General features: G+C 42.7%; 2 protein-coding genes across 2 annotated transcripts; both read left to right on the forward strand.

The window, feature by feature from the left end:
* The first annotated feature begins 528 nt into the window (after positions 1-528).
* On the forward strand, positions 529-4,819 carry RPL24 (ribosomal protein L24). The gene is made up of 6 exons (XM_054383265.1): positions 529-573; positions 697-772; positions 1,857-1,967; positions 3,002-3,138; positions 4,123-4,186; positions 4,708-4,819. Exons 1-6 carry the CDS (start codon positions 569-571, stop codon positions 4,786-4,788), a joined length of 474 nt encoding a protein of 157 aa, XP_054239240.1. The 5' UTR covers positions 529-568; the 3' UTR covers positions 4,789-4,819.
* Positions 4,820-7,401: 2,582 nt separating this feature from the next.
* ZBTB11 (zinc finger and BTB domain containing 11) lies at positions 7,402-27,335 on the forward strand. The gene is made up of 11 exons (XM_054382252.1): positions 7,402-7,711; positions 10,198-10,433; positions 11,619-11,850; positions 12,927-13,738; positions 17,023-17,202; positions 18,315-18,551; positions 18,934-19,078; positions 20,097-20,214; positions 23,536-23,694; positions 24,139-24,314; positions 26,481-27,335. Exons 1-11 carry the CDS (start codon positions 7,402-7,404, stop codon positions 27,005-27,007), a joined length of 3,132 nt encoding a protein of 1,043 aa, XP_054238227.1. The 3' UTR covers positions 27,008-27,335.
* Positions 27,336-27,942: the final 607 nt, after the last annotated feature.

Raw genomic sequence — 27,942 nt, forward strand, 5'->3', positions numbered from 1 at the left:
TGTAGTCCGAGTCCCCAGACCTGAGCACATCTTGCTGCGAACTACAGCTCCCAGAGTGCTCTGCGCGCCCCCACCTCTCGCCAGCCCACAACGGCGACCCAAACAAACCCCCAGCAGCGCAGCGCCCAGTCGGCCTCTGACACCTGCAACCCGGCGGGCTTGCTGCCTCCCGTGTTCCTCTTACCCCCTACAGCCGGCGAGGTAGTCTCGGTCTTCGCCACAATCCCCGTGGCCGCCATGCTTCCAGCTTGCCAACGCCGCCAGGCAGCAGAGCGCCGGACGCCAAACGACTGCCGTGCACTGCGACAGCAGAACTATGTCTTTTATTCTGCGCTAGAATGGAAGGTCCTGTGTATGGAGCCGCCTGGCAGGATTTTAACCGAGCAACGGGAAGCCCAAGCGGCGTAACCGCTGCTGCTAGACCCCCATCAGCCCTCCAGCCGGGGAGGTGCTGCCCTCCCGTCAGGGCCTGCGCGGGAGAGGCGGTCCCGACGTGCTGTGCGCCGCTTCCTGCCAGCCTCTCTTCCTCTTAGGCCCGGCCGCCGCCTGCCTCGGAGCTGCCGCCATCATGAAGTAAGAAACTTGGCGGCTCCCCGCGGCCCTATCTGGGGCCATCCGCTATGGGGAGGCCGCAAGAAGGTCTTCCTTTTATCCTCTCGCTAACCTGCGGTCCCCTAACTCTTCTTTCCCGCGCAGGGTCGAGTTGTGCAGCTTTAGCGGGTACAAGATCTACCCGGGCCATGGGCGCCGCTACGCCCGCACCGACGGCAAGGTGAGGTCTGGGCGAGCCTCGCGGCCTGGGGGCAGCTGCCGTGCAGAGCAGGAGAGGCCAACAGGAGCGGGCCCGGTAGAAGTGGAAGGATGGGAGGCCTGAGGGGCTGTTACGGTGCTGAGGGAAGCGAAGGCCTCGCACTTTGACACACACAGTGGGGAATTCGGTGTTGGCCGAGGTCTCCGGTTGCGTTGCTGTAGCGTTCGTCTGAATCGTTTACATTGAGCGGTGTGAGAATAACATCCCTATGTCTCTTGGTGCGATGACTGTTGTTAACACCTGGTTCGTAGGAATACCTTAGTTATGCTTGGAATTTGGAGTCGAGTGTGTTTTAGGAAGGATGTCTGAAAGCATCTGGGCAAAAGTACCAGAGTCTGTAAAAATTCAACTTAAACATACAGCATCTAGTATTGAGATTTGCTGAAACAGACTTGGTAATAAGTTAGGTACAGATTATTAGGATAAAATAGGGAGAGCTCTCCTATTTCATACATATAGGGCTGTCAAAAATAAGCTACACATACCTATGAAAGGTTGAGGTTTTGGATGTACTCTTGCTGTAGAGAATCTCCTGGCAGGTGACAGTAAGTAAACAGACTGAATGTATCCTTACATGCTTTCCTGGGAATTAGTTTATACTTGAATTGTATAGCTAATAAATCAGTGTAGTTCTGCATGTTGTTCTAGGCAAAAAGGTTAACTATGCAAGAATGATTCGGGCAGTGTATTAGTCTCCCTGTGTTCCTTTGGCCGAGTTTTGACTGATGTACAGGAAGCTCATAATTGAGGACACTGGCAGAGTGCTGCTGGATATGGCTGTTAATGCTGTGCCTAGAACAGAGTGCAGCAGAGGATGCAAGTGGTAATTCGAGCTTTCCTCAGAAAAATTAAGTGGCTTCAGAATGCCTTGTCAGAGATCAGTTTATATTAACAGAACAAAATTCCAAACTTCACTTTTTTTTCATTATCTTGTTAAAAAAAAAATAACCAAAAGGAATTACTTGATCTACTACACTGTGAAAATGTCTTTATTTGGTAATTTTATTTGGTAATAAAGCTTACCCAAAATCCTTCACCTTCTCAGGTTTTTCAGTTCTTGAATGCAAAATGTGAGTCTGCGTTCCTTTCCAAGAGAAACCCCCGTCAGATTAACTGGACTGTTTTGTATCGGCGTAAACACAAGAAAGGACAGTCAGTAAGTACATACCAACTAACGATGCTCTGAAGTTTTCTGTCAAAAGATGTGGTCACTGGTCTGTTGGAGGTAACTTGAGTATGCTGGCCGATAATGGTGAAGATGTGAGTGCATTTATCTATCGTTATGTGCAGCTTTATGTTTGAAAGGTAACCAGATCAGCAAAATCCTTGTGTTTGGATTGTGTTAGTTCTTTGAGGGACTTCTCAGAATCACAGTAGGTTCCACAGATTTTAACAGTTCTATGGTATGTGTTTAAAACATAAACTTTAGAAAAAATGAGTAGTGCTGTTTAATATGCAGACTTTCTAAAAGCTGGGATTTGCAAATTTCCTGAGTGGTGACATCATAGAAAGCTGATTTAGGGGTTAAGGTGTGGGGCAACTTTTCACAATCCCTTCTTGAAAACTTTGGGCTGTAACTTTGTAGGCGGCCTCTCCTCCCTCTTCGAAAAAAAAAAATAAGGCCTGTAGCATAAAGAATTTTCAGTGCTCGTGTTAAATTTGCACAGCATAAGAGAATTTAGACAGGCTTGCATAAGTATTATAAGTGGTCTAGTGGTCATGGAGGTGTTGGGTAGAAGGTTGCGCTTGATCTTACAGGTCTTTTCTAACCTTAACGATTCTATGATTCTGTAAATCAATGTTTTTTGCCAGTAGGTTTGGAGAAAGATGCAAAAGATTTTTATGTTTTTTTTTTTTTTTCTTCCTTTGAATAACTTGCAAAAGAGAATACATTGCTCATTTTAGCTATGTATCTGCTTTGGCAAGTTGAAAAATTGGTTACCTCCAAAGTGAGGAATCAGAGTCAGTGAATTGTTTCAGTTGGAAAAGACCTTTAAGATCATCAAGTCCCACCATTATCTAACTATTAAGTCTGGTAAAATTTTGGAGTAAGCATCTGGAAGAAAAGGAGTAAAGTTCTACTGTATACAGCTTTGGAATAGCTTCAATCATAATATCAGCCTGTTTCTGTAATTGTCTCTAGCCTTTTATTAAATGTTTTGTAATACTGTCTGTCTTCTGTCATTTTAGGAAGAGGTACAAAAGAAGCGTACACGCCGTGCTGTTAAGTTCCAGAGGGCTATTACTGGTGCATCTTTAGCTGAGATCATGGCTAAACGAAATCAGAAGCCCGAAGTACGAAAGGCGCAGAGGGAACAAGCTATTAGGTGAGAAGTCATAGATAAATGGAGCTCTCCTAGGCTTTTCAATGATTAATGCTTTTCATAAAGCCTTTCAGGTTAAGCTCTCTATGTTCTGTTGTGATGGTTTGAAACTGTCTTTTTAATTTTTCCTTGCAAAGTTCAGAACAGAGAAAGTGAAAGAATGTAAATAAGTCACTATTGGGTGTAAGAAAGCAAAATAACGATTGTTCTAAACACTTCCATTGGATAGATAGAAATGTTTAAGAACTATTACCCAAAACAAAGTAGGCACTCTGCACATTCTGCATTCGGCAGTGGGGGCAGTTGCTGGGCTGTCTGGCTGCTATTTCTTCTTCTCTTCTGGCTGAAGATAACACACTGACCTTGGCAGCTAAGTTAACAACTTTCTGCTTAACAAACTCTGCTTCTCTGTCCAGGGGGGTCTGGGGGGGAAGCTCCTGGGAGAGGGAGGCCCCTTTGGGAGGGTCCCCTTGGGGGGAAGCAAAGGGAGATCGATTGTGCTTTTTCTGTTGATTGTATATATTTGTGAATGTTGTGAATTTTGTATATTTGTACATATTCATTGCATTTCATTGTAGATTTTAGACTCTGCTTGTAAATACAGCTTTTCATTTGCTTCCAGACTGAGCTAGCCTGGTTATTGTTGGTGGGGGGGGAGGATTTCAGCTCACACCGACACATATGTATATTCTATATTCTCTCTATGTAATGTGGTTGGTTGGTTGAAGTCAGTATATTTGGAGCTAATACTGAGTAACCTCAGTAAGAGATAGTAGCAGCAGGGAAGGGTCTCTCCAAGCTCTCTCCCTTTGTGAAAAGGAACCCACAGTTCCATTGTCTCTGTAATAGTCTCCCCAGAGGGTACAGAATGAAGAGGATAAACCTGAAATAATGTATCCCTTTCTTGGTCTTAGGAACTTTTTACAGTATTGAGACAAAGAAACAATGTCAGACATGGTAACTATTACTCTTTCTCTGAATTAACAGAGCTGCAAAAGAAGCCAAGAAGGCTAAGCAGGCAACCAAGAAAACAGCTGTTTCTGCTGCAAAGGTAAGATGCAGTAGGTGGACAGAAATCATTAAATTGAATATACCATGTTGGAAAAGCATTCTGTTGCAATGTTTAAGGGAAAATGACCATCTCTGTTTGGCTCTGGAAGCACCTTGACCAAACTACGGTACTAAACAGCTGAAAAGCATGAACCTTTTTTACATAAGAAATAAATGCTACAGTAAAACAACTTTCTGACCTTATGTCAGAGGTTCTTGATAGCTAAAAACTTGTCTGGATGTGATGTGTTCACTAGGTAACAATATATTGATGAATGTCTGCATCTTTTTCATTATTACTTATTAATATGTTATCTTGGCATCATACATATTGTAGGTTTACAGTGGTATAACTATCTGATAACATGATTCTAATCTCATAGGTTATAATTCTCACTAATTCTGATACGATGTAATTTGCTTGATTTCTGACAAGAATCTTTATATAAATACACATGGAGGCTTTCAGGGCTGCAGGATAAACTGCTTCTTTTCACTCATACTTTTACTGTTTCTCTACAGGCTCCTACGAAGGCAGCACCTAAGCAGAAGATTGTGAAGCCAGTCAAGGTTTCTGCTCCCCGTGTTGGTGGAAAGCGCTAACTTGCCAAACTGTTGTCATGCTGAATAAACATCTGACTAACTTTCGTGGTGTGTTCCATGTTCTCTTCCATTGTGTGAGATACTGCTCAGATTAATTCTCTTCAGTATAACCATGTCTGGTTTTGCAGACTGAAAAAAAACATCATCTTGCCCTGAAACACTTGGTTTCTTAGACAGTCTGGTGGTTTAGCACACGTTTTGTAAGTGACTTGAGTGGCAGGGAAGATAGAGCTGATGTTTGTGGAGCAGTTCTATTCTGAAGGACAAAACAGCACGTAAGTACAGGTTCCACATCTATCACAAATGGCATAAAAAGAGATTTTTAAACTCAGATGTAAACTAAAAGGGTGCAAAGCAGTACTGTCTGTAAATGACTTTAAAAAGCTAATTAATTTTGTACACACAATGTAGCAAGATGATCTAGAGAATCAAAGGAGGAAGAGGTTGAAAAAAAAGGAATGGATTGTGTGGCTCTTAGGTACAGAGATTCAGATGCATCTCCTGGGTCAGCAAATAAAATGATGGCATTGCAGAAAAGGATGGTGGTGAAACCTGAATGAACTTCAAGTGCAGATGATGGTATACACTTACTTCAAGGCCATTTAGGTTCATGTTTAAACCTCCAGAAGGCAGAGAGAGGCTCCCTTAGTAATTCCACATTTTCATTGCTAGAGAGAGGCCATTTGTTAAATTTCTGTGAGTTCTGAGTTACATTTGGTTTAAGTTTATTAATAAAAAAGGGGGCTGGATGAAGGTTGCACCCTATTTAAAATTGATCTAGTATCTTCCAAACATAATCTATGATTTTTGCCATAAAAAAACCCAACACAAGAAAAAAAGGCATAAAAGCTACTCACATTCATGGTGAAATTTAAGGCAGAGTGGTTAACATGCTTGAAAGTCAAGAAACCAGAAGTGAGGGGGAGGAAAGAAGGGAAGGAAAACTGCTTGTTGTTACAGGAAAAGGCATTTTTTGATCATTTAAAGGCTGAAAATACCCCTGAAAGTTACCTGTGTTGGTGAAAACTAGAAAAAAATCCTGATTATGAGTGTTGTATAAAGTACCTGGCACACTGTATGTGCACTTCTGCAAGTTTTCAGCTAAAAAGCTGAAAGTGAAGATGAGCTTTTACAAACAATTAGCTTGAGTTTTTTGTAGACCCACAAAATAATTTAGGTTGAGAAGGACCCCCAGAGGTGATCTATTTCAACTCTTCCTCAAAACATGTTTAGATCAAGTTGCTCAGCTGACTTGTAAACAACTTAGACAGGATGCCCTAGCTGTTGCAATGTCTGCCCACTGACATAGTTTAAAAAAAAAATTAAAAATCCCTATATATAACTAGAATTTCCTGTGTTACAATCTGTGCCTGATGCCCATTACTATGCAACTTGGTAGCCTGTCTCCATTTTCTGTATCTTCTGGTGAGGCAGTTGTGAACGGTAGCAAGGACCTCACAAAGTCTCATCTAGAGCCTCATGCTCTGATCCTCATCTCGTCTTTCTGCCAGACTTGCTTTACCCAAGTCAGTATCTCAGTAGGAGGCATCACAGATGCCATCTGGTGAGCACTAAGCAGAGGGCAAGAGTTGCTGCTGGCTACACTGCTACCTGTGCATGGGCGTCCTGCATATCACGTCTCGAGGATGTAAAACAAAACCAGCTCACAACCGGGACAAGGAAAATCAGCAGCTGATGTTCAGAATACATTTTCTTTTTGGTAAAAGAAAGGCACTCAACGCCCTGAGACGCAGCTGCCGTGTCAACTCTGACTGCGTTACTACAGCTGTCAAGCTGTTACCAGTTGTGGTGCTCCGGATGGGTTTGATCACGCTGCAACGGGAAAACACGCTTCTGATTTTCTCGTCGCTCCTACTCCCGAGCCAGTTTTGAAGTGCAGACTGCTCTTGTCGGATATAGGGCTGCAAAATACTCATCTAAGGGTGTTCCACTGCCCTCAGCACCGTACCCACGTCCGCCCTTACCCGGCTCTAAGATGGCCGCCCTCACCCTTCCGCCCGGCCTTCCTCTTGCCCGGTTCCAAGATGGCGGCTCTGCCCACCCAGCGAGCTGAGCCATCGCTGAGCACCCACCTCTTCCCGCCCCCTCAAATACGCGCGGGCTTCTGACCTCACTTCCTCTTGTGCAGCAGCCATTTTGTCTTTCCGTCGCTGCTGCCCGAGCTTCTTCCTCCCACCCGCCGCCGCTGGCTGCGAAACTCCAGTTCCCACCCCGGGCCTGACTCCTGCCGGACCCCGAGACCCACGTTCTCGGGCCTGGGCGAGGGACTGGCAGCGGCGCGGTAGGCGCCTATCTTTCCCCCCTCGGCAGCGCATGCTTTACCTGCCCCGGGAGGCGCTTCCGCAGTCTCACGGACCCCGCGGCGAGGGCGCCGGGGGCGCGTTTCTCGCCAGGGGCCCGCCGCATGTGACTGGCCCGGGCGTGCCCGCCTCCGCCCCGGAGCCGGGAGTCTGATCTTCCCCGCCTCGTCCGCCCTCCGAAAGCGGCGTGCCCTTCCCTGGCGGCGAGGAGGGAAGCCTGGCGTGGCCCTGAGGACGCAGAGGCCGCCCTTTCACCATCCCTACCCCCATCCTCCTTCACCTCTGCCCCATCATGTCCAGCGAGGAAAGCTACTTGGCCATCCTGCGCTACCTGACGAACGAACGGGAGCCCTATGCGCCGGGGACGGAGGGCAACGCCAAACGCAAGATCCGCAAGGCAGCCGCTTGCTACGTGGTGCGCGGCGGCACCCTGTACTACCAGCGTCGGCAGCGGGACCAGCAGCGCTTCACCGAGCTCGAAGTGGTGCTGCAGGCCGAGCGCCGCGACCGCCTCATCCGCGCCGCACACCTAGCCCCCGACGGCACCCACCGAACCCGGCTGCAGACCTGGCAGGGGCTGTCGCAGAAATATTGGTGGCGAGGTGAGCGGGCGCGGCGGGGCGGCTGGGGGGGGCGCGACCGGAGAGCAGGAGAAGCTGCACCGAGAGGAGGGCAGAGGGCGGCTGACAGCTGAGGTTGCAGCCCCTGCAGCGCTGCGGTGGTGTCGGCGTTTGAGAGGAGGGTGGCAGTGTAGCGTCCCTGGAGAAAGCGGGAGGGGACTTGTCACTTGCTAACTGACTGGTGCCTTGGAACACGCCGGCTCAAAGCGCATGGTCTGTGGGTCACTGCTTAGCAGCAGGAATTACTATGGAGTTACTTCTCGGTCGGCAAATTGTCCTGTGGCTTCTTTCTCCAAAGAAGAGCAACCAAGCCGGTGAAGTGCTTTATGAGGAACGGCTGAGGGAACTGAGATTGTTTAGTCGTAAGAGGAGGCTGAGGGGAGATCTCATTGTCGTCTGCAACTACCTCAAAGGAGGCTGGGGTGAGGTGAGGGTCGGTCGCTTCTTGCATGCAACAAGTGAGAGGAGAAAAGAAAGCAGCCTCGAGTTGTGCCAGGGGAGGTTGGATATTAGGAAAATTTCTTCATAGAAGGGTTTATCAAGCATTGGAGCAGGCTGCCTAATGAAGTGGTGGAGTCACCGTCCCTGGAGGTATTTCAGAGATGCATGGATGTGGTGTGTAGGGACAGTTTTGTGGTAGTGGCTTAGCAGTAGTGGTGGGATTGTGAGCTCTAGGCAAGGGGTTGGATTTGATGATCTCAAAAGTGTCAAGGTTGGAAGAGAAATTTATGATTCTGTGTTCTATGATTCTTACTCTTATTTTGAATATACAGAAAAACAGAGCATGACTGTCCCCATCCAGGTGTTATAGGCAGCTCACTTTGAGTAGTGATTTGTCAACATTGTATGCATTGTGTAGGGTGACCTAGTTCAGCTTTTAGCCTCGTAATACCTTTTCCAAATAGCATGCAGATGAGATGGTGTTTGTGTGGCGCTGCCAGTTCTGCCCTTTACTCTTTGCACTTGTGTTTGTCTCTTTCTTCTAATGAGAAGCCAAAAAGACCAAACTAATTCTCAGTTGGATTTCGAGTGATGTCACAGCTATTAGAAACAGTAGTGTATGAACATCAGTAATTCCTAACTGGGCCTTTTTTTTTCAGCTGAGTCAAGAACTTGATGTCAGTGTTCCCTTTGGATTTGGTGTTCTACTTTTAAGTCTTACATATCCATTGAGCAGATACCTCACTTTGCAGTTGCTCAGGGCCCAACTGCTAGCAGTTTGTGTTGCTTGTCTTGTTCTGGTTTATTTGGTTTATCAATCTTTTAAGCTTTAGTTTTCACAGTCTTGATTTGGAGGCTTTTGGTTCTAGCTGCAGCCTGTCCTTCCAGTCTAGATCTCATTGCCTTGAAGATCTTTAATGTGAAAAAGAATTTGGTGTCTCAAAGTTGATACATTAATTCTGGATCATAGTCATCTTACCTTTGTCTAGGTTCTCATGGTCTGCCCAATACTGGACTGTTCTGGTATCTGCTGTCATCCTATGCTGGAAATTTCCTTTAGTAGTGTATCTTCTGTTTGTCAGAAGAGGGCGTTCTGTATTGTCTTTTGATCCCCTTGATACCTTTATTTGCACAATTTATATTCTCTTAACGTTTACAGACTAAGAATACTAAAATTCATGTCCAGCTTTCAGTTTTGCTACTTGTGTCTCCTTCCCCTGCTGTAATAATGCTCTTCTGCTAGTGGACAGCAGCTTTTACCCAGTCATCATCCTGAGAAGGGTCTGTCAGCACTGTAACTGGGAAGCAACAGGCTGGAGTGTGGCCCAGTGGCCTGACAGGGTGTTAGATATGGAATATGAGGACCAGAAGCCTTCTGTCCTGAGAACTATCTCTGGTTTCAGATGCAGTCAAGGAAACATAAAAATGTTTGAAATGGGCATGAATGTCTTGGGTCAGAATGTCTTGAAGCCTGTGCTTACCTGGTCCTTACAGAGATATGTATATAATGACAGCACATCTCTTGCTCTGAAAAGGTGTGAGCAGTGCAAGTCTAACCCATGCTTTTAAGTCATGCTAGGGTTTGAACTATAGAGCCATAGCTATTGTATATATGCTTCTGGTTTGTCCTAATGAAGAAAACTAATTTGGGTTGACAGCCATACACTGAAAATGCCTGGGTAGCCAGAAAAAGGCCCTGAGCTTAGGAGTAATAACTTAGGAGTTATTTGGTTATGTGGTTTGAAGTACTGGTAGAAAATTAATTTCTTTCAGTCTCAAAATCATTAACAGATAATGGATATCAGCATATAACGCAGTTGGTCCTAATTTTGCAAGAGTCCTTCGGTGAGTCTTCCAATTTTTGTCCCCATCAGAACTGGTAAAAAGTCAGAGAAGGAAAGGGTAGCCGACAAACTTAATTTTTCTCAGTAAGTATGGAATGTTGTTTTGCTAATCACCTATGTATGTGTTTATGGTAAGCTGAATGAAGATTAGAAGCCTAATTAAGCTCCATTAATTTTTCTTAGGTATTCTTAAGCAGGTTAAAGATTACATTAAAGAATGCAGCAAGTGCCAGGAAAAGCTGGATCGTTCTAGATCTCTGTCAGATCCTTCTGAAATGCTGGAGGAATTAGGACTGGATGCAAAATCTCATGAAGACAGTAATGAAACAGATGATGAATTGGGTAACACAGCATCAATCCCAGCTGCATCCGCAAAGCCTGTGAAGAAGAAGCTAATAGCAAAGCATGAACTTGTGTTTGTAAGTACCATTGTTTACACCTGAGTGTATTCAAGATGTTTGTTATGCTGAGTCACCTATTTTTCCACTGTTGTGATAATCTTGCAATAATAAGACAACATTAGTGTTGCCAAAGATATTTGTTTTGTGGGAACGTGTTACTGGTATATATGATATGGAAATCATTATAGTTACATCATCTTTGGGGAAATAAAATCACCTGAACTGCTATTTACGCATGTGGGACCCAAGGGAAAGCAGATGGCAAAAGTGTAAGAGTAAAGCATCACCTTCTCAGATTTTCTTGGAACTTCTATTTGTTCCTTAAGAAATTATGATTATATTAATATGTAAAAGTCTTGATGACAGCTGGGGGCTTATACACATTTAAAGACTTTGAATCTGAACTGTAGGCTTTCTGACTGTAGGCTTTCTGACTTGTGGCAGTTCAGGCTGGGTGCTTCTTATTACTGCCATGTAAGTTACACCTCCAGCATCCCAAGTGTCCAACCCAGTAAGGTGGACATAGGAAACAGCATATTTCTACCCACAAATCCTGCACCCTATAAATTCACCTGCAAAGTCATTCCCTTCCTGTTTCTTCCCTCTCTGCTCCCTTGGGAGATGTTCCCTATCAAGTAATGGTGTGGGAGTGTTTCAGGCCTCTGCCAGACTGAGACCAGCCTAGCGGGGGGTGGGGGAGCAGGGAGGTGGGGAAAGAGCCCTGGGGGTTTTGAGCACACCCTCAGATGGGGAGAAGGGAAGTATTGGGGGGCCGTTGGGTGTCATGTAAGGGACTCTGTATGCTTTGGGATATCTTTGCCACTGTCCTTTGTAGTTTCTGTAAGACACCAATAGCTTTTCCATTTATACTTATCGTCACTATCCAGTCCATTTGTGTGAGTGTCATTCTTTTGTCCCTCTCGAGGCAATAGAGGATCTGTCCTGTCTTAAACAAGGACAAAAACCTGTTTGTTTATCCATATCTTCCCATTTTTCCAGCTGTCTGTTTTAACTGTTTGGAGGATGGGTGAGAATTGCTGAATTTACTGGAGGAAAACAATGGTAAAGTTTTAATGTCTGTATTATATAGGCTTGAACTGATTGTACTCTTGCAGAAAATAGTTGTTTCCTGCGTTTCAATGTGAATGCTTAAAACAGCACAGTCTGAATGTAATTAAGTTCTCATCATGTTGTTTATGACAGGTTGACAGTAAGGGCCTTGTGAAGCAGTCATCTTCCAAACATTCTCAGTCAGTCTTAAACCAACTGAATCAGCAGAGACTTTCCAATCAGTTCTGTGATGTGACTCTGATGATTGAAGGAGAGGAGTACAAAGCTCACAAATCTGTCTTGGCAGCCAGCAGCGAGTACTTCCGAGAGCTCTTCATTGAAAAGGGAGCTGTCTCTAGTCATGAAGCTGTAGTGGATCTGTCAGGTGAATTGTTGTGGGTTTCAAAGCTAGAAATCATCATATCCTAAGTAAGATGTACAGTATTTGATTCAGTCTTTTCTTAAGTGTTCATGACAACCAAGTATTTTGTCTTGCTTTTTTTACCTCTTTTAATCCAAAAGTATTGTGTTGACTTTCAGTATCAAAGTGATCCTCTGGTTTTGCATAATCTGATTTTTCCATATTGAATGCACTATGTGATTTCATCTTTAAATTCCTGGGAGGGTTTGAATTGATTTTTGCCTTGCTTAGGCACGCTTTCTCCTTGTATTAGTCACAAAAAAAACCCACAAAAAAGGAAACAAGAAAATGCATCAGGAGGGGGTGTTGCCTCAATTCTTAGCTGTTTAGCAGAACGCATACAAAATTGTTTCTTATGTCTGTGAAACATTATTATATGTTTCTGCTTATTTCCCAAACCTTCTGGTACCTTAAAGATAGGAGATGATCTTAACATAAACATTCTAAAAATGCCCCTGTAGTGGTGAATAATATTGTACAGAACACATCTCCTGCATTGCTTTCTCTTCAATTTAACTGTGCCTGTTTCTGCATGAACAGTAGATTTCTATATGATGATCCAGAAGGTCCCCTAAATTAAATACTTATGATTTACAGAACTGGGAAATTATACCAAATGCTATTTTTTAAGCAATTCTCTCTATTTTTTTTAAACTAGCCACTTACTTGTTTTATTTTTCTGCCATACAAGTCCTGACTACTTTCTGAATGTGGTAGGTCCAATAAGACTTAAATTAAGGTGAATTTGCTTTAAAGATATTGTGGTTCTCTCAGCATCTTGAAAGCTAGAAAATTTGTTGTGAAACTACCTCGGTCCTACTTACTGCAAAAGCTGCATGAGTTTACTTCCACATAACAGACAAGGAGGATGCTTTTGTGTAAATTACAATTAATTAAATCTCAGGTGTCAATGTTACTTGCAAATGTGTTTTGCTCTACATTTCAGACTTAACCATATCAAAGTTGAACTGTTGTATGATATTTTGGTGTAATTTGAGGTCATCACTATTTGCTCTCATCTCTTGTTTTACTCCTCGTAGGGTTCTGCAAATCCAGTTTCCTGCCGCTGTTGGAATTTGCTTATACCTCAGAATTAACTTTTGACTTCTGTAGTATGGCAGAAGTGGCCATGCTTGCCCAGCATCTCTTCATGCCTGAGGTCCTTCAAATGTGTGAAAATGTACACAAACAGATGGAAGAGAAACAAATCACAGTGTACCAGAAGGGAGACATTCAAACAGTGGAGTCGACACAAACTTTAGCAGAGCAGACTGAAGCCAAAACACAGCCTGTGGATGGTGCTGAGCAACCTGAGCTCACAGCTGGTGAAGTGACGGTAGCTGTAAATGGAGCTCCTTCCTCTGCTGGGACAGAGGAGCCAGCAGCACCACAGCCTGACCTGCCTTCAGAGCCTGTGGAGGCCACTCCAGATGATCTTGCAAAGCCTGTAGAACAGCATGAAACAACTGAAAATGATGTTAAGATGCAGCAGCTGGAGAACATTTCTGACAGCGCTGTGTCTGTCGTAGAGGCTGAGCCATCAGCTATGGAAGTCACGCACACGAGAAATCAACTGGAAATTGAAACGGATCAAAATGGAAATGGTAAAGCAAATGTGGACACTGCTTCTGAAGATTCCTCAGAAGCACTCAAGCAGCCTTGTGGTGGGCAAAGTGAAGAACAGAGTACTTCAGTTTCACAACCAGAAAGCCTAGCTTCTAGTCAAGATGATAGCTACAAAAGCAAGCTTCGCCAGCGTTCTGTTAGTGAAGGAGGATATATCAGATTGCATAAAGGAGTTGAAAAAAACCTGCAAAATAGAAAGACAAATCCTAAATCTGCAATCCAGCAGGTATTCTATCTGTCTTTAGGCTTGTGGCCGTAATCATCCAGTGTGTTCAGACCACTCTGAAAAGACTGTTTCCTGATTTGAAGCACTGGGGGCGTTTTGGTGTGGTCTTTTTGTTGTCGTGTTTGTTTGTTTGAGCAATTAACATTACTGCAAACCAGAGTAATTCCTAAGATGCTAGAGTTGCACAAAAAAACCCAAACCCAAATACTGGCTTCAAATTTCCTTCCATGTTGAAGGTGTTTAGAACACTCAGTGAGCTTAGCTCATCTTGAGTATCTTCTCAACTTCTTTGGCTGGACAGGTTTATCTTCTCCCAAATTCTTTGATCTGGGAAGGTAATTCTTAAGCTAGATTTGTGTGTCAGTTAGTCATAGTCAAATATATCGATCTGTTGGAGAAGTGAGAGCTTGCATTTGTTAAGACTTGAAAACAGAACATTGGAGATTAGAAAAGTGACATCCCAGGTAGGTCTATTAAGATGGAGTCAAATGGTCCAGTTCTGCTACCTTCAGATCAGGGTCCAGTGAAAAAAAGCGTTCAAAGAACACTGGTATTTACAACTCTAGGACTCAGACATATACAATATTAGTAGTTGAACTAGTCCTGTCAGTAACTTCTTTGAATGAAACTGTCTTACTCTTTCCCCTTCAGGAACCCTTCCTCAGTACCTGTGGATAAGGTGACATTCACCTCACTGAGCATTAATACATTAATTTTGGTGGCAGAGTCCATTTTGCCTTACTCATTTTTCCTTGGCTCCATCCTTTGCTCCAACTGTCAGTTTCTAGAGGTGTTCTGTGAGATCTTTACTAGAGCCTCTAGTCCCAAATACTAGAGGATAATGTTATCATTACATCACACTTGTGGATAGAAATTGGAATATTAGTCTAACTTTCACAGAATCATGGAATGGTAGGGATTGGAAGGGACTTCTGGAGATCATTAAGTGCAAACTCCATGCCAAAGCAAGATCACCTGGGGCAGGCCACACAGGAACATATCCAGATGGGTCTTGAAAGTCTCCAGCGAAGAAGATTCTTCAACCTCTCTCTCTGGGCAGCCTGGTCCAGGGCTCCAGCACCTCCACAGGTGCTTTTCCTCATGTGTTCTAGTTTGTGTCCATTACCCCTCATCCTATCACTGGGCACCAGTTGAAAGAGTCTGGCCCCTTTTTGGCACCCACCCTTCAGGTATTTGTAAACACTGATCAGACCTCCTTTCAGCCTTCTCCAGGCTAAACATTCCCAGATCTCTCAGCCTTTCATCATGAGAGATGTTTTGTTCCCAAGCATTGGAACAGGCTGCCCAGGGAAATGGTGGAGTCACCATCCCTGGAAGGGGCTGTGGTGCTTTAGGGCCATGGTTTAGAGGTGGTGGCTTAGCAGGAGTGGTAGGATTGCAAGCTCTAGGCGAGCAGTTGGACTTGATGTCAAAGGTTTCTTCCAACCCCAACAGTTCTGTCCTTGTAGTCCTCTGTTGGATTCTCTTTAGTAGTTCCTGACCCTCTTGAACTGGGGAGCCCAGGACTGGGCACAAGACTGTAGATGTAGTCTCACCAGGGCAGAGTAGAGAGGGAGGAAAAACTCTCTTGACCTGCTGGGTATACACTTGTTGATGCACCCCAAGATGCCATTGGCTAGCTTAAAGCCTGGATGAGGTCAGTGGAAAAGGGAGTTTGATTTAGACAGTTTCTCAGGACAGTTTCTCTTAGGTTCAGGCATAGGTTTCTGCTTTTATAAATTTTACAGCTTTTAGCATATTTGTCTCATGCATCCCTCAACTCCTGTGATTCTGCTGGGGACATGGTTTAGTGTTGACCCTTCAGCGCTGGGTGAAGGGTTGGACTGGATGATTCTTCAGGTCTCTTTCAACCGTATGTATCCTGTGATTCTGTGAACTCCCCTCCTTGTCACAGGATGCTGGAAGAAAAACAGGAAAGAGAGGTTGAAGGAAAAATGCTGCTGATATTTGAGTTACAATGACTGCAGTTTACATGGAGATGTTTGGGATGAAGAATGCTTTGTATGACTATTATTTTACAAGCTCTTACTAATCACCTACTGAGCAAAATTATTTTGGGGGGTGTCACAATTTATCTGAGTTTGTATAAATTTTAAGAGCAGCAGCAAAATAAAAAAAAAAAAAAGGAAAAATATGGTTGAGTTTGTTTTGAGAGACATGGAAGGACTAGGATATTTTCCAAAACTCAGATAGCTCACTTATTTGAGAGAACAAGAATGAAAAATGAGCATGTATTGTACTCTTTTCCCTTTCCTTATTCTCAGAAACCTGAAGGGGAGATACCCGATACACACAATTTCAACCTACTCAGTTTTGTTTTTAAAGAATTTGACAGCAAGTTTCTGCAAAGAAAACAAGATTATCAGCTCCAGGTAGCACTGCCAATACTACCTCACAAAAAGGTAGCACTTAATAAAGCTGTAGTGCTTTTCACCAGAAAGAACGGTGTTTCAGTACTATAGTTATTTTTTTAATAGGTTATTAATAACTCAGTTTTTGCTGGCTGCTAAAAATTAATTAGGCTACTTAAATCTGATAACTTAGTCAAGCAAAAGTCAGTCCTGAAAAGGAAAGTTGGAGTTAAGGAAAAGTTTGGAAACACTTTATAGAAATTGTGACTGTTCTTCTGTAAGTATCCCTTAGGTCTCCCTTATGCAATTGCTTAGGGTTTAATAGGTTGTTGTTTCTGAACTGGTGGTAATCTGCCTATAATTATAATTAGATCACAGAATGGTAGGGGTTGGAAGGGACCTCTGGAGTTTGAGTCCAAACCCCATTGCCAGGGGAGGTTTAGATTAAATGTTAGGAAAAATTTCTTTCCTTGAAGAGTGGTCAAGCATTGAACAGGCTGCCTGGGGAGGTGGTGTAGTCACCATCCCTAGAGGTGTTCAAGAAACGTGTGAACATGGCACTTTGGGATATGGCTTAATGGCCATGGTGGCATTAGGTCAGTGGTTGGACTCCTTGATTTTTAGGGGACTTCTCTAAACAAAACAATTCTGAGAAATCTAGTCCAACCCCTCTGCTGAACCATAGTTTATAAATTGTAGAAAACATTAACTGCACTTTATGGCTTTAAAACAAGACCAATTTTTCACCCACCATGGGGTCCATAGTGTTGCAGTGAACTGAAAGGGAGTAACTTTCTAGCAGCTAAATAAAGTGAGCAAAGTATGATAGTAACAGAGAGAAACACCACCTTTGAGCACTAAATTGCAGAGGAAATATGAAATGCATTAATGGGTTATGTTTTTCCAACTTAGGTTGCCATGAAGCTGGTACAAAGAGGGAAGAAAATGAAACAGCCCAAAAGAGAGACCACTGAAAATAATGAAGTGGAAGCTCATCACAAATGCAATGAGTGTGGAATGGAATTCCAGCGGCGTTATGCACTTATAATGCACACACTGAAACATGAAAGATCTAAAGATTATAAATGCCCAGTAAGTTTGATTTTTGTTTTCTGTAAACTCCCTGTTTGTGAAATTTCATTCAGTAATGATATGAGTAATTCTTTTTCTTGCCTCTTTTTGTACATGTGTTTATTTTCCTTATGGGTTTCAGAGGTGATTGTAGCCCTGATCTGGAGTGGTGTAAAATGTCACTGCATGACATGGGAGTGCACTTGCTGCTCCAGAGAGTGCTGGAGCAGGCTTTGTTTTTTGACCTTGCCTGTAAATTTAACTGTGTTTAGATTAGTCTGGAAGTTTGGCTCACTGGGAAGTGATCAGTTACTCTGTGAGTAGCTGTAAATTCAGAACTTAAAAGTGTTAGTTAACTGTAGATAAAATACCAATTGGTGCCTAGCTAATCATATCACTATACTTGAAACCTTTGATTGCTTTTGTGGAAAAAAAAGATAAATTTGGAGTATTAATAAAGTCACAAAATAAAAGTTGCAAAAGTTGCAAAAATAAAGTTACAATTTTTTTCTCCAGTTTTGTAAAAGTGTTCCAGCGTGATGTCCCTGCTGTGAGCCTGTCTTGTCCTAACATTTAACAGTAATAATAACAAGAGGACTTAGATTGGCATTTTATTATTTCTACCTTTTATTACAAACAATAATAAGATTGAAGACAAGCAACTGAAGAATGGTTAATATGAAAGAACATAAGAGAAACAGGTTTTTATTTTTTTACCTCTGAATTAGTCTTTTTTTAGTTGTCAGCACAGAATACATGTCAATTAGAGGTGAATGAAACTTTTATCTATACCTAGAGCTGAAATACTCTTACGGTTTTTATTTTTATGGTAAGTATGAAAGACAACATCCTCTGTCCATTTTTCATAATGATGCAGATTTACTAATTTACACTTGACAAATATTTTATAAATATGAGTAAATGTTATATTTTAAAAATCATAATTGCCAAATGGTGAGCAGTTGCAAGGAAGAAGGGAGGGAGCAATTATATAAATAGTTTTGTATTCATATTTATATTTTCAAAATTCCTAAATTTAGCCAACTAAGAGTTAAGTACCTAATCTAAGCTTTAAAGAAAATTAATTTTGAGTATCAAATGCAAAATAAAGTTGTAATTTTTCCTCCCCCCAGTTGTGTAAAAAAGAGTTCCAGTATGGTGCCTCTCTGCGAGCCCATCTCGTCCGGCACACTCGGAAGACTGAGGGGAACACTGCAGCTGCTGGTGTGGAAGAAGCAGGTGTCCCTTCAGTGAAAGGGAGAACTAAACGAGAATTTATTTGTGATATCTGTGGAAGAACTCTCCCCAAGCTTTATTCTCTCAGAATACACATGCTCAAACACACAGGTGTAAAACCACATGCATGCAAGGTAAAGAGAAAGTCCTTTTACTCTGTCATCGAATTAGTAATGTTTTTATTGCTGTTTTAGGATTGGTGCTTTGTCCTGAAATTTAGATCACTTCAGAATAGGGAGAGTTACTCTGACATTCTTGATGACAATTCTTGTAGTCCAGTACTGAGAAAACTACAATGAAGTTGGGTCATCAAAGTTCCTATTTCTGTACCTAGAAGAATGCTTTCTTGAGTGTTCTTTTTTAACAGACTATTTCTGCCACTGGTGTGAAATCACAGGCTTAGCCATCCTATTTCTGAAGAAAATACAGGAAGTTTTGTTGTGTTTGAAGCAAAATGCCTGTTACATAATGAATTTTATTGGTCCTGTTCAACTGGGCATGGATTTTTTCTTTCAGGTTTGTGGCAAGACCTTTACATATAAACATGGATTAAAAATGCACTTAGCTCTCCATGAAGTACAGAAACAGTTCAAGTGTGACTTGTGTGAGAAGTCTTTTGTCACCAAAAGAAGTCTTCAGGAGCACATGAGCATTCATACAGGTAAGTCGTGAGAAAGAGGATTCTTTGTTTGGCTGCTGTATGCTTTCAATTTCAACATCGATCTCTCTTTAATATTGTCAAAGGAGCTGTTTTAAAATAAGATAAATAGTAATTTCTCTTTTTTTGTTTTCCTACATTTATTTTCTGGGCTTATTTTACCATAGATTAATGATACTGTACAGATGCTCTGTGCAAGAAGAGGGTGATCGTGGCTAGTCTGTTCATGTGTATGTATGTATTCAATGCCTGTATGATTCCATTCAATGAAGATAGGCAATAGGCTGGAATCTTCTAGAGCATTTCCAACCTATCCTTTCAGAGGGAAACACGCAAAGTTAAATTTCTGAAAATAGCCATATATGTTTTGCAAGACTTGCTGTGCTAATACTAGAATTTTATGTAAACTGGTGCCTTGAAAGATCTTAGCCTATGAAAAAAATGACAATACAATAATTCACACAAGCAGAGTTTTAAAATTGGAATGTGTAGAAATTCTCTGTGCTGCTTGTTTCCCAAGCTGGGTGTAATCAAATATAAGAGACTCTTTCCATTAAGACAACTTGTTCCAGAAATGAAGGAATTTGTTAGTACTCAGTACACCTACACTGAGGAATGAGAGTGGAAAACTTTTGTTTTAAGGTGGTGTTTGACTCATTCAGGATGTAAAGCATCTGTAAGCTGCATTGCATATTATGTGAACACAGGAAATTGTCTATTTTTTTCCACCTGAAGGCAATTTTTTTAGGCTGTTCAAATTTTATGGCTAACTAGTAGCTGCAGTGTTGTATTTAAAAACATGCAATAAAGTAACTTGGGAGTTGTTACTCTCTCCTTTGTGTATTTGCATGTTGTCACATACAAAATACATTTTAAGATCCATCCGTGTGTAATTAAACAAAGTCCTCTTTGTAGCACTTACCTATTGCTTAAGATAAATTATATGAGAAGAACAAAACACAAAGCACTGCAGAGATACAGAGGCCTGGCTTTGTAACATGTTTTATTCTCTTTTTATCAGGAGAATCCAAATATCTTTGTTCCATCTGTGGAAAATCTTTCCACAGGGCATCAGGACTCAGTAAACACATAAAGAAACACCAGCCAAAGCCTGAAGTTCGTGGATATCAGTGTACTCAGTAAGTTGGTTGTTGAGGGTTTTTCTTCATGTGGGCTTTTTTTTTTCCTTAACATGAATGATTCTAGTTATTTTGAAGATTAAAAGAAGTTCCTTGTAGCGTAAAACTGTTCACTGCCTCAGAATATAAGACTTTTAAAGCATAAAATTGAAAAAATGGACTGTACCAAAATACACATGGTGTTTAGCAAACAGCTCTGCAGGAACCTCGTTAATGAAGGATGATCAGAGGGCTGGAGCACCTTTCCTGTGAGGACAGCTAAGAGAGATGGGGTTGTTCAGTCTGGAGAAGAGAAAGCTCCAAGGAGACCTTATTGTGGCCTTCCAATATCTGAAGGCTGCCTACAAGAAAGCTGGGGAGGGACTTTTTAGGGCATTGGGTAGTGATAGGACTAGGAGGAATGGATCCAAAATAGAGGAGGGGAGATTTAAATTAGATGTCAGGAAGGCGTTCTTCACTGTAAGGGTGGTGAGACACTGGAACAAGTTGCCCAGGGAGGTGGTGGAAGCCCCATTTGTGGATGTTTGTTTTTAAAGCCAGGCAGGATGTGGCTCTGACCTAGTAGAAAGTGTCCCCGCTCGTGGCAGGGGGTTGGAACTAGAGGATCTGTGAGGTCCCTTCCAACTCTGACAATTCTGTGATTCTGTGAAGACTCACTGAGTATTGCAGTGAACTTGATGGTAAAACTTATATGACCTCTTAAATAACTTTGCACTGTGGATTTTAATTTAGCTTTAATTTCCTCTCTAACTGGAAAGAGCTGTCTCCTAGTGCGTTAGGAAAACATGGGTACTTCTTCCATGACCAAGCAGGCTATAGGAGAACCTTTCAAGTATGACCTGTAAAAGTACAAATGGTGCTTACTTTCCAAACTGTCAATTAGGTAATTAGAAGGGGTGTCATGCAATGTGTATGACTGCCTGTATGCAACTCTTGGTTTTAATGGAAGCTTTAATCACTGTGGTGGTGCTACTGTGTGCTAACAAAGCCAGTATTTTCTAGCTGCTGAAAACTCAGTTTAAAGCTCTCAGCCATGTTTTTATTTGGCGCTTTGGCACGCTAAAAATACCCACTTAGGAGAGTTAATAGGATCCATAGCAGGGCAGAATTGTTTAATGAAACATACCAGGAAGGGCAACTTTGGTTTTGAAGAACTGTATTTTAAATTTTCTTGCACAAGGCAGCACAGTTACGGATGCAAAAGATGACCTTGACAGAGAAGATACTTTGAGCCCCATCTCCATCCAAGCATACACAGTCCTTGCTGCTTCTACTGTGAAGATCTCTACTAAGAACGTCATTAATGCTGTCACAAATGCTTTCAAGGCCTTCACTAAGCAAGAGGCAGACTTCACTTTTCTAGTTCAGTGGCTCAGTGTGTAGATCTCCCTGCCAGGCTTGAGTTGGAGCTTCTGGCCCAGCTGAACAGGAGGTATTTTCCAAAAATATTTGTGGGAGTTTGCTGGTGAAAATTCAATGAAATGGTAGTTAGTGTCAAGAGTATGATGATGGTTGCTTGAGATTTTACTTCTCTGATGGTTTTTACAAATTTTGCAACCCTTGAGAGATGAGCACTAAATGCCAACCCCATTCAAGCACCTTGGGGGGCTTTTGACACTCTGTGGATTTGCAAACCCAGGATCTCTGAGAGGGCTCTCAGAGCAGTGGATTCCCCTACATTGGACAGTTTTAAGATGCAGCATTACAGGGGTCTGAGCCATCTCATTTCAACTACACTATCACCTAGAAAGGTTGCATCAGGTGATCCTTGGGGTCCCTTCCAACCTGGCATTCTGTGAAATCATAGAACTGTTTCAGTTGGGAAAGACCCCTAAGATCATCATAATATTTGAAGTTTTGTTCTTGTCTGGAGGCTTTTTTTTTCTGTTTAGATCCAACCGGAGGTTGGGAATTCTGAGATTCCCTTACTCCAGAGGTTGATCAGCTGCAGAAGGTCAATCTTCCACCTTTGCTTGCTGCCATTTCTCTTCTATCTATCTCTGCTTCTATCCCTTCTTGAGCCATATAATTATATGATGTTACAGGAGGAAGAGATACAGGCAGAGATATCTGAAGAGCAGAATTTCTTTCAAAAGGAGAAAGCATGTCTTTGGTTAGACTGACATCCCTAGTTTTCATACCAAGGAGCTAGGGATCTGGAATTCTATATAGCCATGCTATGGCAAGGTATGACTGATGGAAAACTAGGAGTTTGCCTGGGTTTAGATGTCTACAAACAGCAAGCTAAAGAATTACTAATTTCACTGATTTCAGATGTTTTCTATTAGCAAATCCCCATTATCTTAGGCCACACCTTGAGTACTGTGTCCAGTTCTGGGCTTCTCAATTTAAGAAGGATATTGAGACATTTGAATGTATCCAGAGAAGGGCAATGAGGCTGGTGAGGGGTCTTGAGCACAAGCCCTACGAGGAGAGGCTGAGGGAGCTGAGGGTGTTTAGCCTGGAGAAGAGGAGGCTCAGGGGAGACCTCATTGCTGTCTACAACTACGTGAAAGGAGATTGTAGCCAGGTGGGGGTTGGTCTCTTCTCCCAGGCAACCAGCACCAGAACAAGAGGACACAGTCTCAAGCTGTGCCAGGGCATGTTTAGGCTCAAGGTGAGGAGAAAGTTCTTCACAGAAAGAGTGATCTGCCATTGGAATGTGCTGCCCAGGGAGGTGGTGGAGGTGGAGTCACCATCCCTGGAGGTGTTCAAAAAAGGATTGGACGTGGTACTTGAAGCCATGGTTTAGTCAGTCATGAGGTGCTGGGTGGTAGGTTGGACTTGATGATCTCTGAGGTCTTTTCCAACCTTGTTGATTGTATGATCTTTATGTTAATAATCCACTCTGGTTAAGGGGAAAAAAAGGCAGCTGTTACTATCCTTGTAAGTTCACGTGGTGGTATACACACTTCTGAAGTCTTCAGTTGGTTTGCATCTGATTATTCCCCATAAAAGTAACAGAAGAAACATAGCTGACACATAACAGGCAAAAGTGCTTCAGAGGTCCTCAGGTTTATATTTTAGGCTTCCAGATAAGCTGCTGTTCTTTTTAATTTTTTTTCATAGAGTTGTTTGGGTTGTAAGGGAGCTTGAGTATGATCTAGTTCCAGTGCACCTGACATCAGCAGGGACACCTTCTGCTAGAGCAAATCACTTAACTTTGGAAAGGGATGATACGTTTTGTAGATACTGGTGACAAAAAAAGTGTTGTCTTCTCCAAGTCCTCAGATGCCATTAAATAAGAGCATTCCAGTGCCTTTGGAATCAGGGTCACCAAGATTTTTCTGATGTGAGATTGTAAAACCTTTTCTGTTACAGATGTGAAAAGAGCTTCTATGAAGCCCGAGATCTTCGGCAGCACATGAACAAACACTTAGGTGTGAAGCCATTTCAGTGTCAGTTCTGTGGAAAGTGTTACAGCTGGAAGAAAGACTGGTACTCTCATGTCAAGTCTCATTCTGTCACAGACCCTTATAGGTAAGAAGAAATTGGTTTGATAACTAAACTGCGCTCATCGATTTGAGGTTCTAGAGATCCATGGCCAGTCAACATGGAAGTGATTGGTGTCAGCTGGGGTCTTGAGTACTTGAGAACGGATGAGTGAAATCAGTGTATTCCAACTGTTAACCTGCTGGCACACTCCTGGAGCTAACACCTATGGAGTTTTCAGAGGATAAAAATAAGTGATCAATTTAAAAATGCTTTGTATGTTATTTCCCTTCTCTGGAACGGTTAAGTGGAAGCTTGGTGGCTGTGAATAAGAGAGAATGCATTTGAGTCCAACAATACTATTTCTAATTATGGAACTACTTGTCACAGGAGACCATTCCATCAAACCTTACCTATTACAATTAAAGTGCATTTTGGTTTCAAAAGCATAGAGTAATGGTTTCAGTAGATTTCTCACTTAATGTATTTCAGGTGTAATGTATGTGGTAAAGAATTTTATGAGAAAGCTTTGTACAGAAGACATGTGAAGAAAGCCACACATGGCAAAAAAGGAAGAGCAAAACAAAATCTGGAGCGAGTTTGTGAGCATTGTGGAAGAAAATTCACTCAGCTCCGGGAATATAGGAGGCACATGAACAATCATGAAGGTATGTTGGAAACAAGTAGCCATGACATCCCTCAACCTCTAAAAGCATTATGAGTAAAAGGGTAGTTGTTTCTTTGAGTCTATGTATGTACTGTGTTGCAAGATGCATAGAAGTTCTCACAGATTCCCAGTTAGCTTTACACTAGTCCTGGTTTCTGATACCACTTCCAGTGATTCCCAGAAGTGGCTGTTGAATCTTCCACAGTCACAGTCTCAGAACTTTACTGGAACAGGAACTGCTTATCAGTAATTAAAAGATTTATTTCTGGCAAAGAATTCATGGAATCCTAGAATGCATTGGGTTGGAAGGGACCCTTGAAGGTCATCTTGTCCAATGCTGCAATGAGCAGAGACACCTCCAGCTAGGTCATATTGCTCAGGGCCCTATCAAGTTTGACCTTGACTGTCTCCAGGGATGGGTGCTCCACCACCTCTCTGGGCAACCTGTTGCAGTATTTTATGAATATTGTGAAGAGCTCAAATGTAGTAAAACATTCTCCAGTTCTAAAAGTGCACACAGTTAAAAAAATATCCTTTGAAGAGGAGAGAGATTGGCCTGAATAAGGTAAAAAAAGGCCACTATTGGAATTTGGCCAGCTTGTTTGGGGAAGATGTGAATCATAGAATGGCTTGATTTGGAAGGGATCCAACTACCCCTGCCATGGGCAGGGACACCTCCCACTAGACCAGGTTGCTCTAAGGCCATCCAGCCTCACCTTGAACACCTCCAGGGGTGTGGCATCCACAACTTCTCTGGACAACCTGTTCCAGTGTCTCGCTACTTTCACAGTAAAGAATTTCTTACTAATGTTCAATGTAAATCTACTCTGCACTAGTTTAAAACCACTTGTCCTGTCACCACAGGCCTTTATCAAAGGTCCCTCCCCATCTCTTCTGTGGCCCCCTTCAGGTACTGGAAAGCCACTGTAAGGTCTTCCTAGAGCCTTCCATCTCCAGGCTGAACAGACCCAACTTCCTCAGTCTGTCCTCACAGGAGAGGTGCTCTAGCCCTTTGATCATCTTTGTGGCCCTCCTCTGTACCCTCTCCAATAGACCCATATCCCTCTTCTGTTAGGGGCTCCAGAGCTGGATGCAGTACTCCAAATGGGGTCTCACAAGATCAGAGCAGAGGGGCAGAATCACTTCCCTTGACCTGCTTGCCAGGTTTCTTTTGGTGCAGATGAATCAATAAAAAGTGTCCTCAAACTGCACCAGGGAAGGTTTAGGATGGACAGCAGAAAAACGTTTTTCATTGAAAGGGTCAGGCACTGAGACATGCTGCCCAGTGAGGTGGTAGAGTCACTATCCCTGAAGGTGTTTAACAGCCATGTAGTTGTGGTGCTTGGGGATATGGCTTTAGTAGTGGACTTGCTAGAATAGGGTTAATGGTTGGGCTCAATCTTTATAGGTCTTTTCCAGCCTAAAGGATTCTATGATTCTGTTAAGCAGTATGCACTTAAAATAGGGGAAAAACAGCATTAAAATGAATTTTGAAAAGAACAATAAATATGTGAAAGTAGAATGTTAGGTTGGGTAGAGCAGTTGTATAAGATCTCAGCATTGAATGTGTTGTGTGTGTTTTGTAGTGCAGAAATGGTAACAAGATCATAGAGTCACAGAATGGTAGGGATTGGAAGGGCCCTCCAGAGGCTGAGTCCAAACTCCTGCTAAAGCAGGATCACCTAGGGGTAGGCCACACAGGAATGTGTCCAGGTGAGCTTGGAAAGTTTCCAGAGAAGGGTACTTTCACAATCTCCCTGGATAGCCTAGGCCAGGACTCTGGCACCCCACCCTCACAGTAAAGAATTTTCTTATGTTGAGGTGGAACTTCCTGTGTTCCAGCTCATACCCATTGTTCGTTGTCCTATTACTGAACATCACTGAGACTGGCACCTTCATCTGGACAGCCACCCCTCAGATATTTATAGACTTTAAGATACTCTTTCAGCCTTCTGAAGACTGAACAGACCCAGGTCTCTCAGTCTTCCTTCACAGGAGAGACGTTTAAGTCCACGAACCATCCTCATAGCTCTCTGTTGGATGCTCTCCAGATCTCATCAGCGGAGAAAGAGTGGTTTTTCATACTGATGTCCTCCCTCTCCCTTCTCATGCATATCTGCAGACACTGACAGTCATCTTCTTCTCCTTGCTTTCTCTTTGAGAACAGGTGTGAAGCCATTTGAATGTCTGACTTGTGGAGTAGCCTGGGCAGACGCACGTTCGCTGAAGCGCCACGTGAGGACACACACCGGGGAACGTCCTTACGTCTGCCCCGTGTGCAACGAGGCTTACATCGACGCCCGCACGCTCCGCAAGCACATGACCAAGTTTCACAGGGACTATGTACCCTGCAAAATTATGCTGGAAAAAGATACTCTTCAGTTTCATAACCAGGGGACACAGGTGGAGCATGCCATCAGCATTTTAGCAGCAGATGTGCAGGAGCAAGAAGCTGGGATTAGTGTTGATAGTGGTGAAATTGAGACTGTGGTAGTGACAGAAGAGACTCTTGAAGCCATCGAAGCGGTTGCAGCTACAGAGGAATGTACACCAGTGTCTACTCTTTCTGACCAAAGCATCATGCAGGTGGTAAATTATGTATTGGCTCAACAGCAAGGACAGAAAGTGGCTGAAGTGACACAGGCCATCGAAACTGTGGAAGTAGAAGTGGCCCATGTTACAAAGACAGATTGAATACAATGTGAGAGGGTGTGAAGGGTGAGGCTTGAAGATATGTGGGAGATGAGTACTTACTTAGGTGTCTGAGGCTGTGGACAGGGAGATTTGAAGATCTATGGGAGCTAAACATTTATCTGTGTGTCTGAGGCTGTCAACAGGGAAGTTTTAAAATCTGTGGGAACTAAATAGCTGGGTATCTGAGGCTGTAGCAGTGAGGTTTCAAGGTCTGTAGGAGCTAAGTATTTATCTGAGGCTTACAGGCATGCCTGTTTTCAAACAGTTAACCCCCACTACTAAATGTCTTGATGATAGAAAACTGCACCATGCATTACAGGGAGAAAATTAAGATGCTTCAGTGTGCTTCAGGCTTTGAAGGCAAAAATTTCTGCACACACCATAACTGTACAAAAACTGAGAAAATGTTGGAATGATATTTTCTGTGTCATAAAGTGAGTATCATCCTGTGACTTTTAAAAACTGAAACATAAAGAGGCTCTACTGAAAAGTAGAAATATACAGCTATCAGTATCATATTTTACTTTGGGTTTCATAATTTGCTTTTACTTTTCATGTGTTTCATCCAGTTTGTTAGCAAACTGCAAATTCTGTTTACTCGCCTACACAAGGGGATGGTAAAATGATTCACATGACACAGAAAACCCCAGGTTTTTTTTCTTTGGTTAGAGGCCCCATTGGTAATTAATGAAGCCCTTTTGGAGACCTTCTTCCAGTTCCAAGTTGATGTCAGGGCTGAGGTTCATCAAAGTGCTGTAAAATGTCTGACAGGTGATGGGCCAGGGTCTTCTGAAGTTGGAGAAAATGGTTATCTGAGATGGATTGTAATTTGAGGCCAGGGAGACTGCTTAGAGAAGTAAACTGCTTCTTGTTTGTAAGCAGGCTTCATCCTCTGTGTACAACCATGTTTTGTTTAATGATGTGTGGCTCTGTAA

Source organism: Indicator indicator, chromosome 1 (assembly GCF_027791375.1).
Source record: "Indicator indicator isolate 239-I01 chromosome 1, UM_Iind_1.1, whole genome shotgun sequence".
Lineage (NCBI taxonomy): Eukaryota > Metazoa > Chordata > Aves > Piciformes > Indicatoridae > Indicator > Indicator indicator.

Excerpts from the sequence above, each read along its gene's own strand:
- RPL24 (XM_054383265.1), top strand. Across the intron at positions 3,139-4,122 it reads CAGAGGGAACAAGCTATTAG|AGCTGCAAAAGAAGCCAAGA; the intron begins GTGAGAAGTCAT and ends CTGAATTAACAG. Across the intron at positions 4,187-4,707 it reads CAGCTGTTTCTGCTGCAAAG|GCTCCTACGAAGGCAGCACC; the intron begins GTAAGATGCAGT and ends GTTTCTCTACAG.
- ZBTB11 (XM_054382252.1), top strand. The coding sequence starts at position 7,402 with ATGTCCAGCGAGGAAAGCTACTTGGCCATCCTGCGCTACCTGACGAAC. Across the intron at positions 17,203-18,314 it reads CTAAAGATTATAAATGCCCA|TTGTGTAAAAAAGAGTTCCA; the intron begins GTAAGTTTGATT and ends TCCTCCCCCCAG. Across the intron at positions 23,695-24,138 it reads TCTGTCACAGACCCTTATAG|GTGTAATGTATGTGGTAAAG; the intron begins GTAAGAAGAAAT and ends AATGTATTTCAG.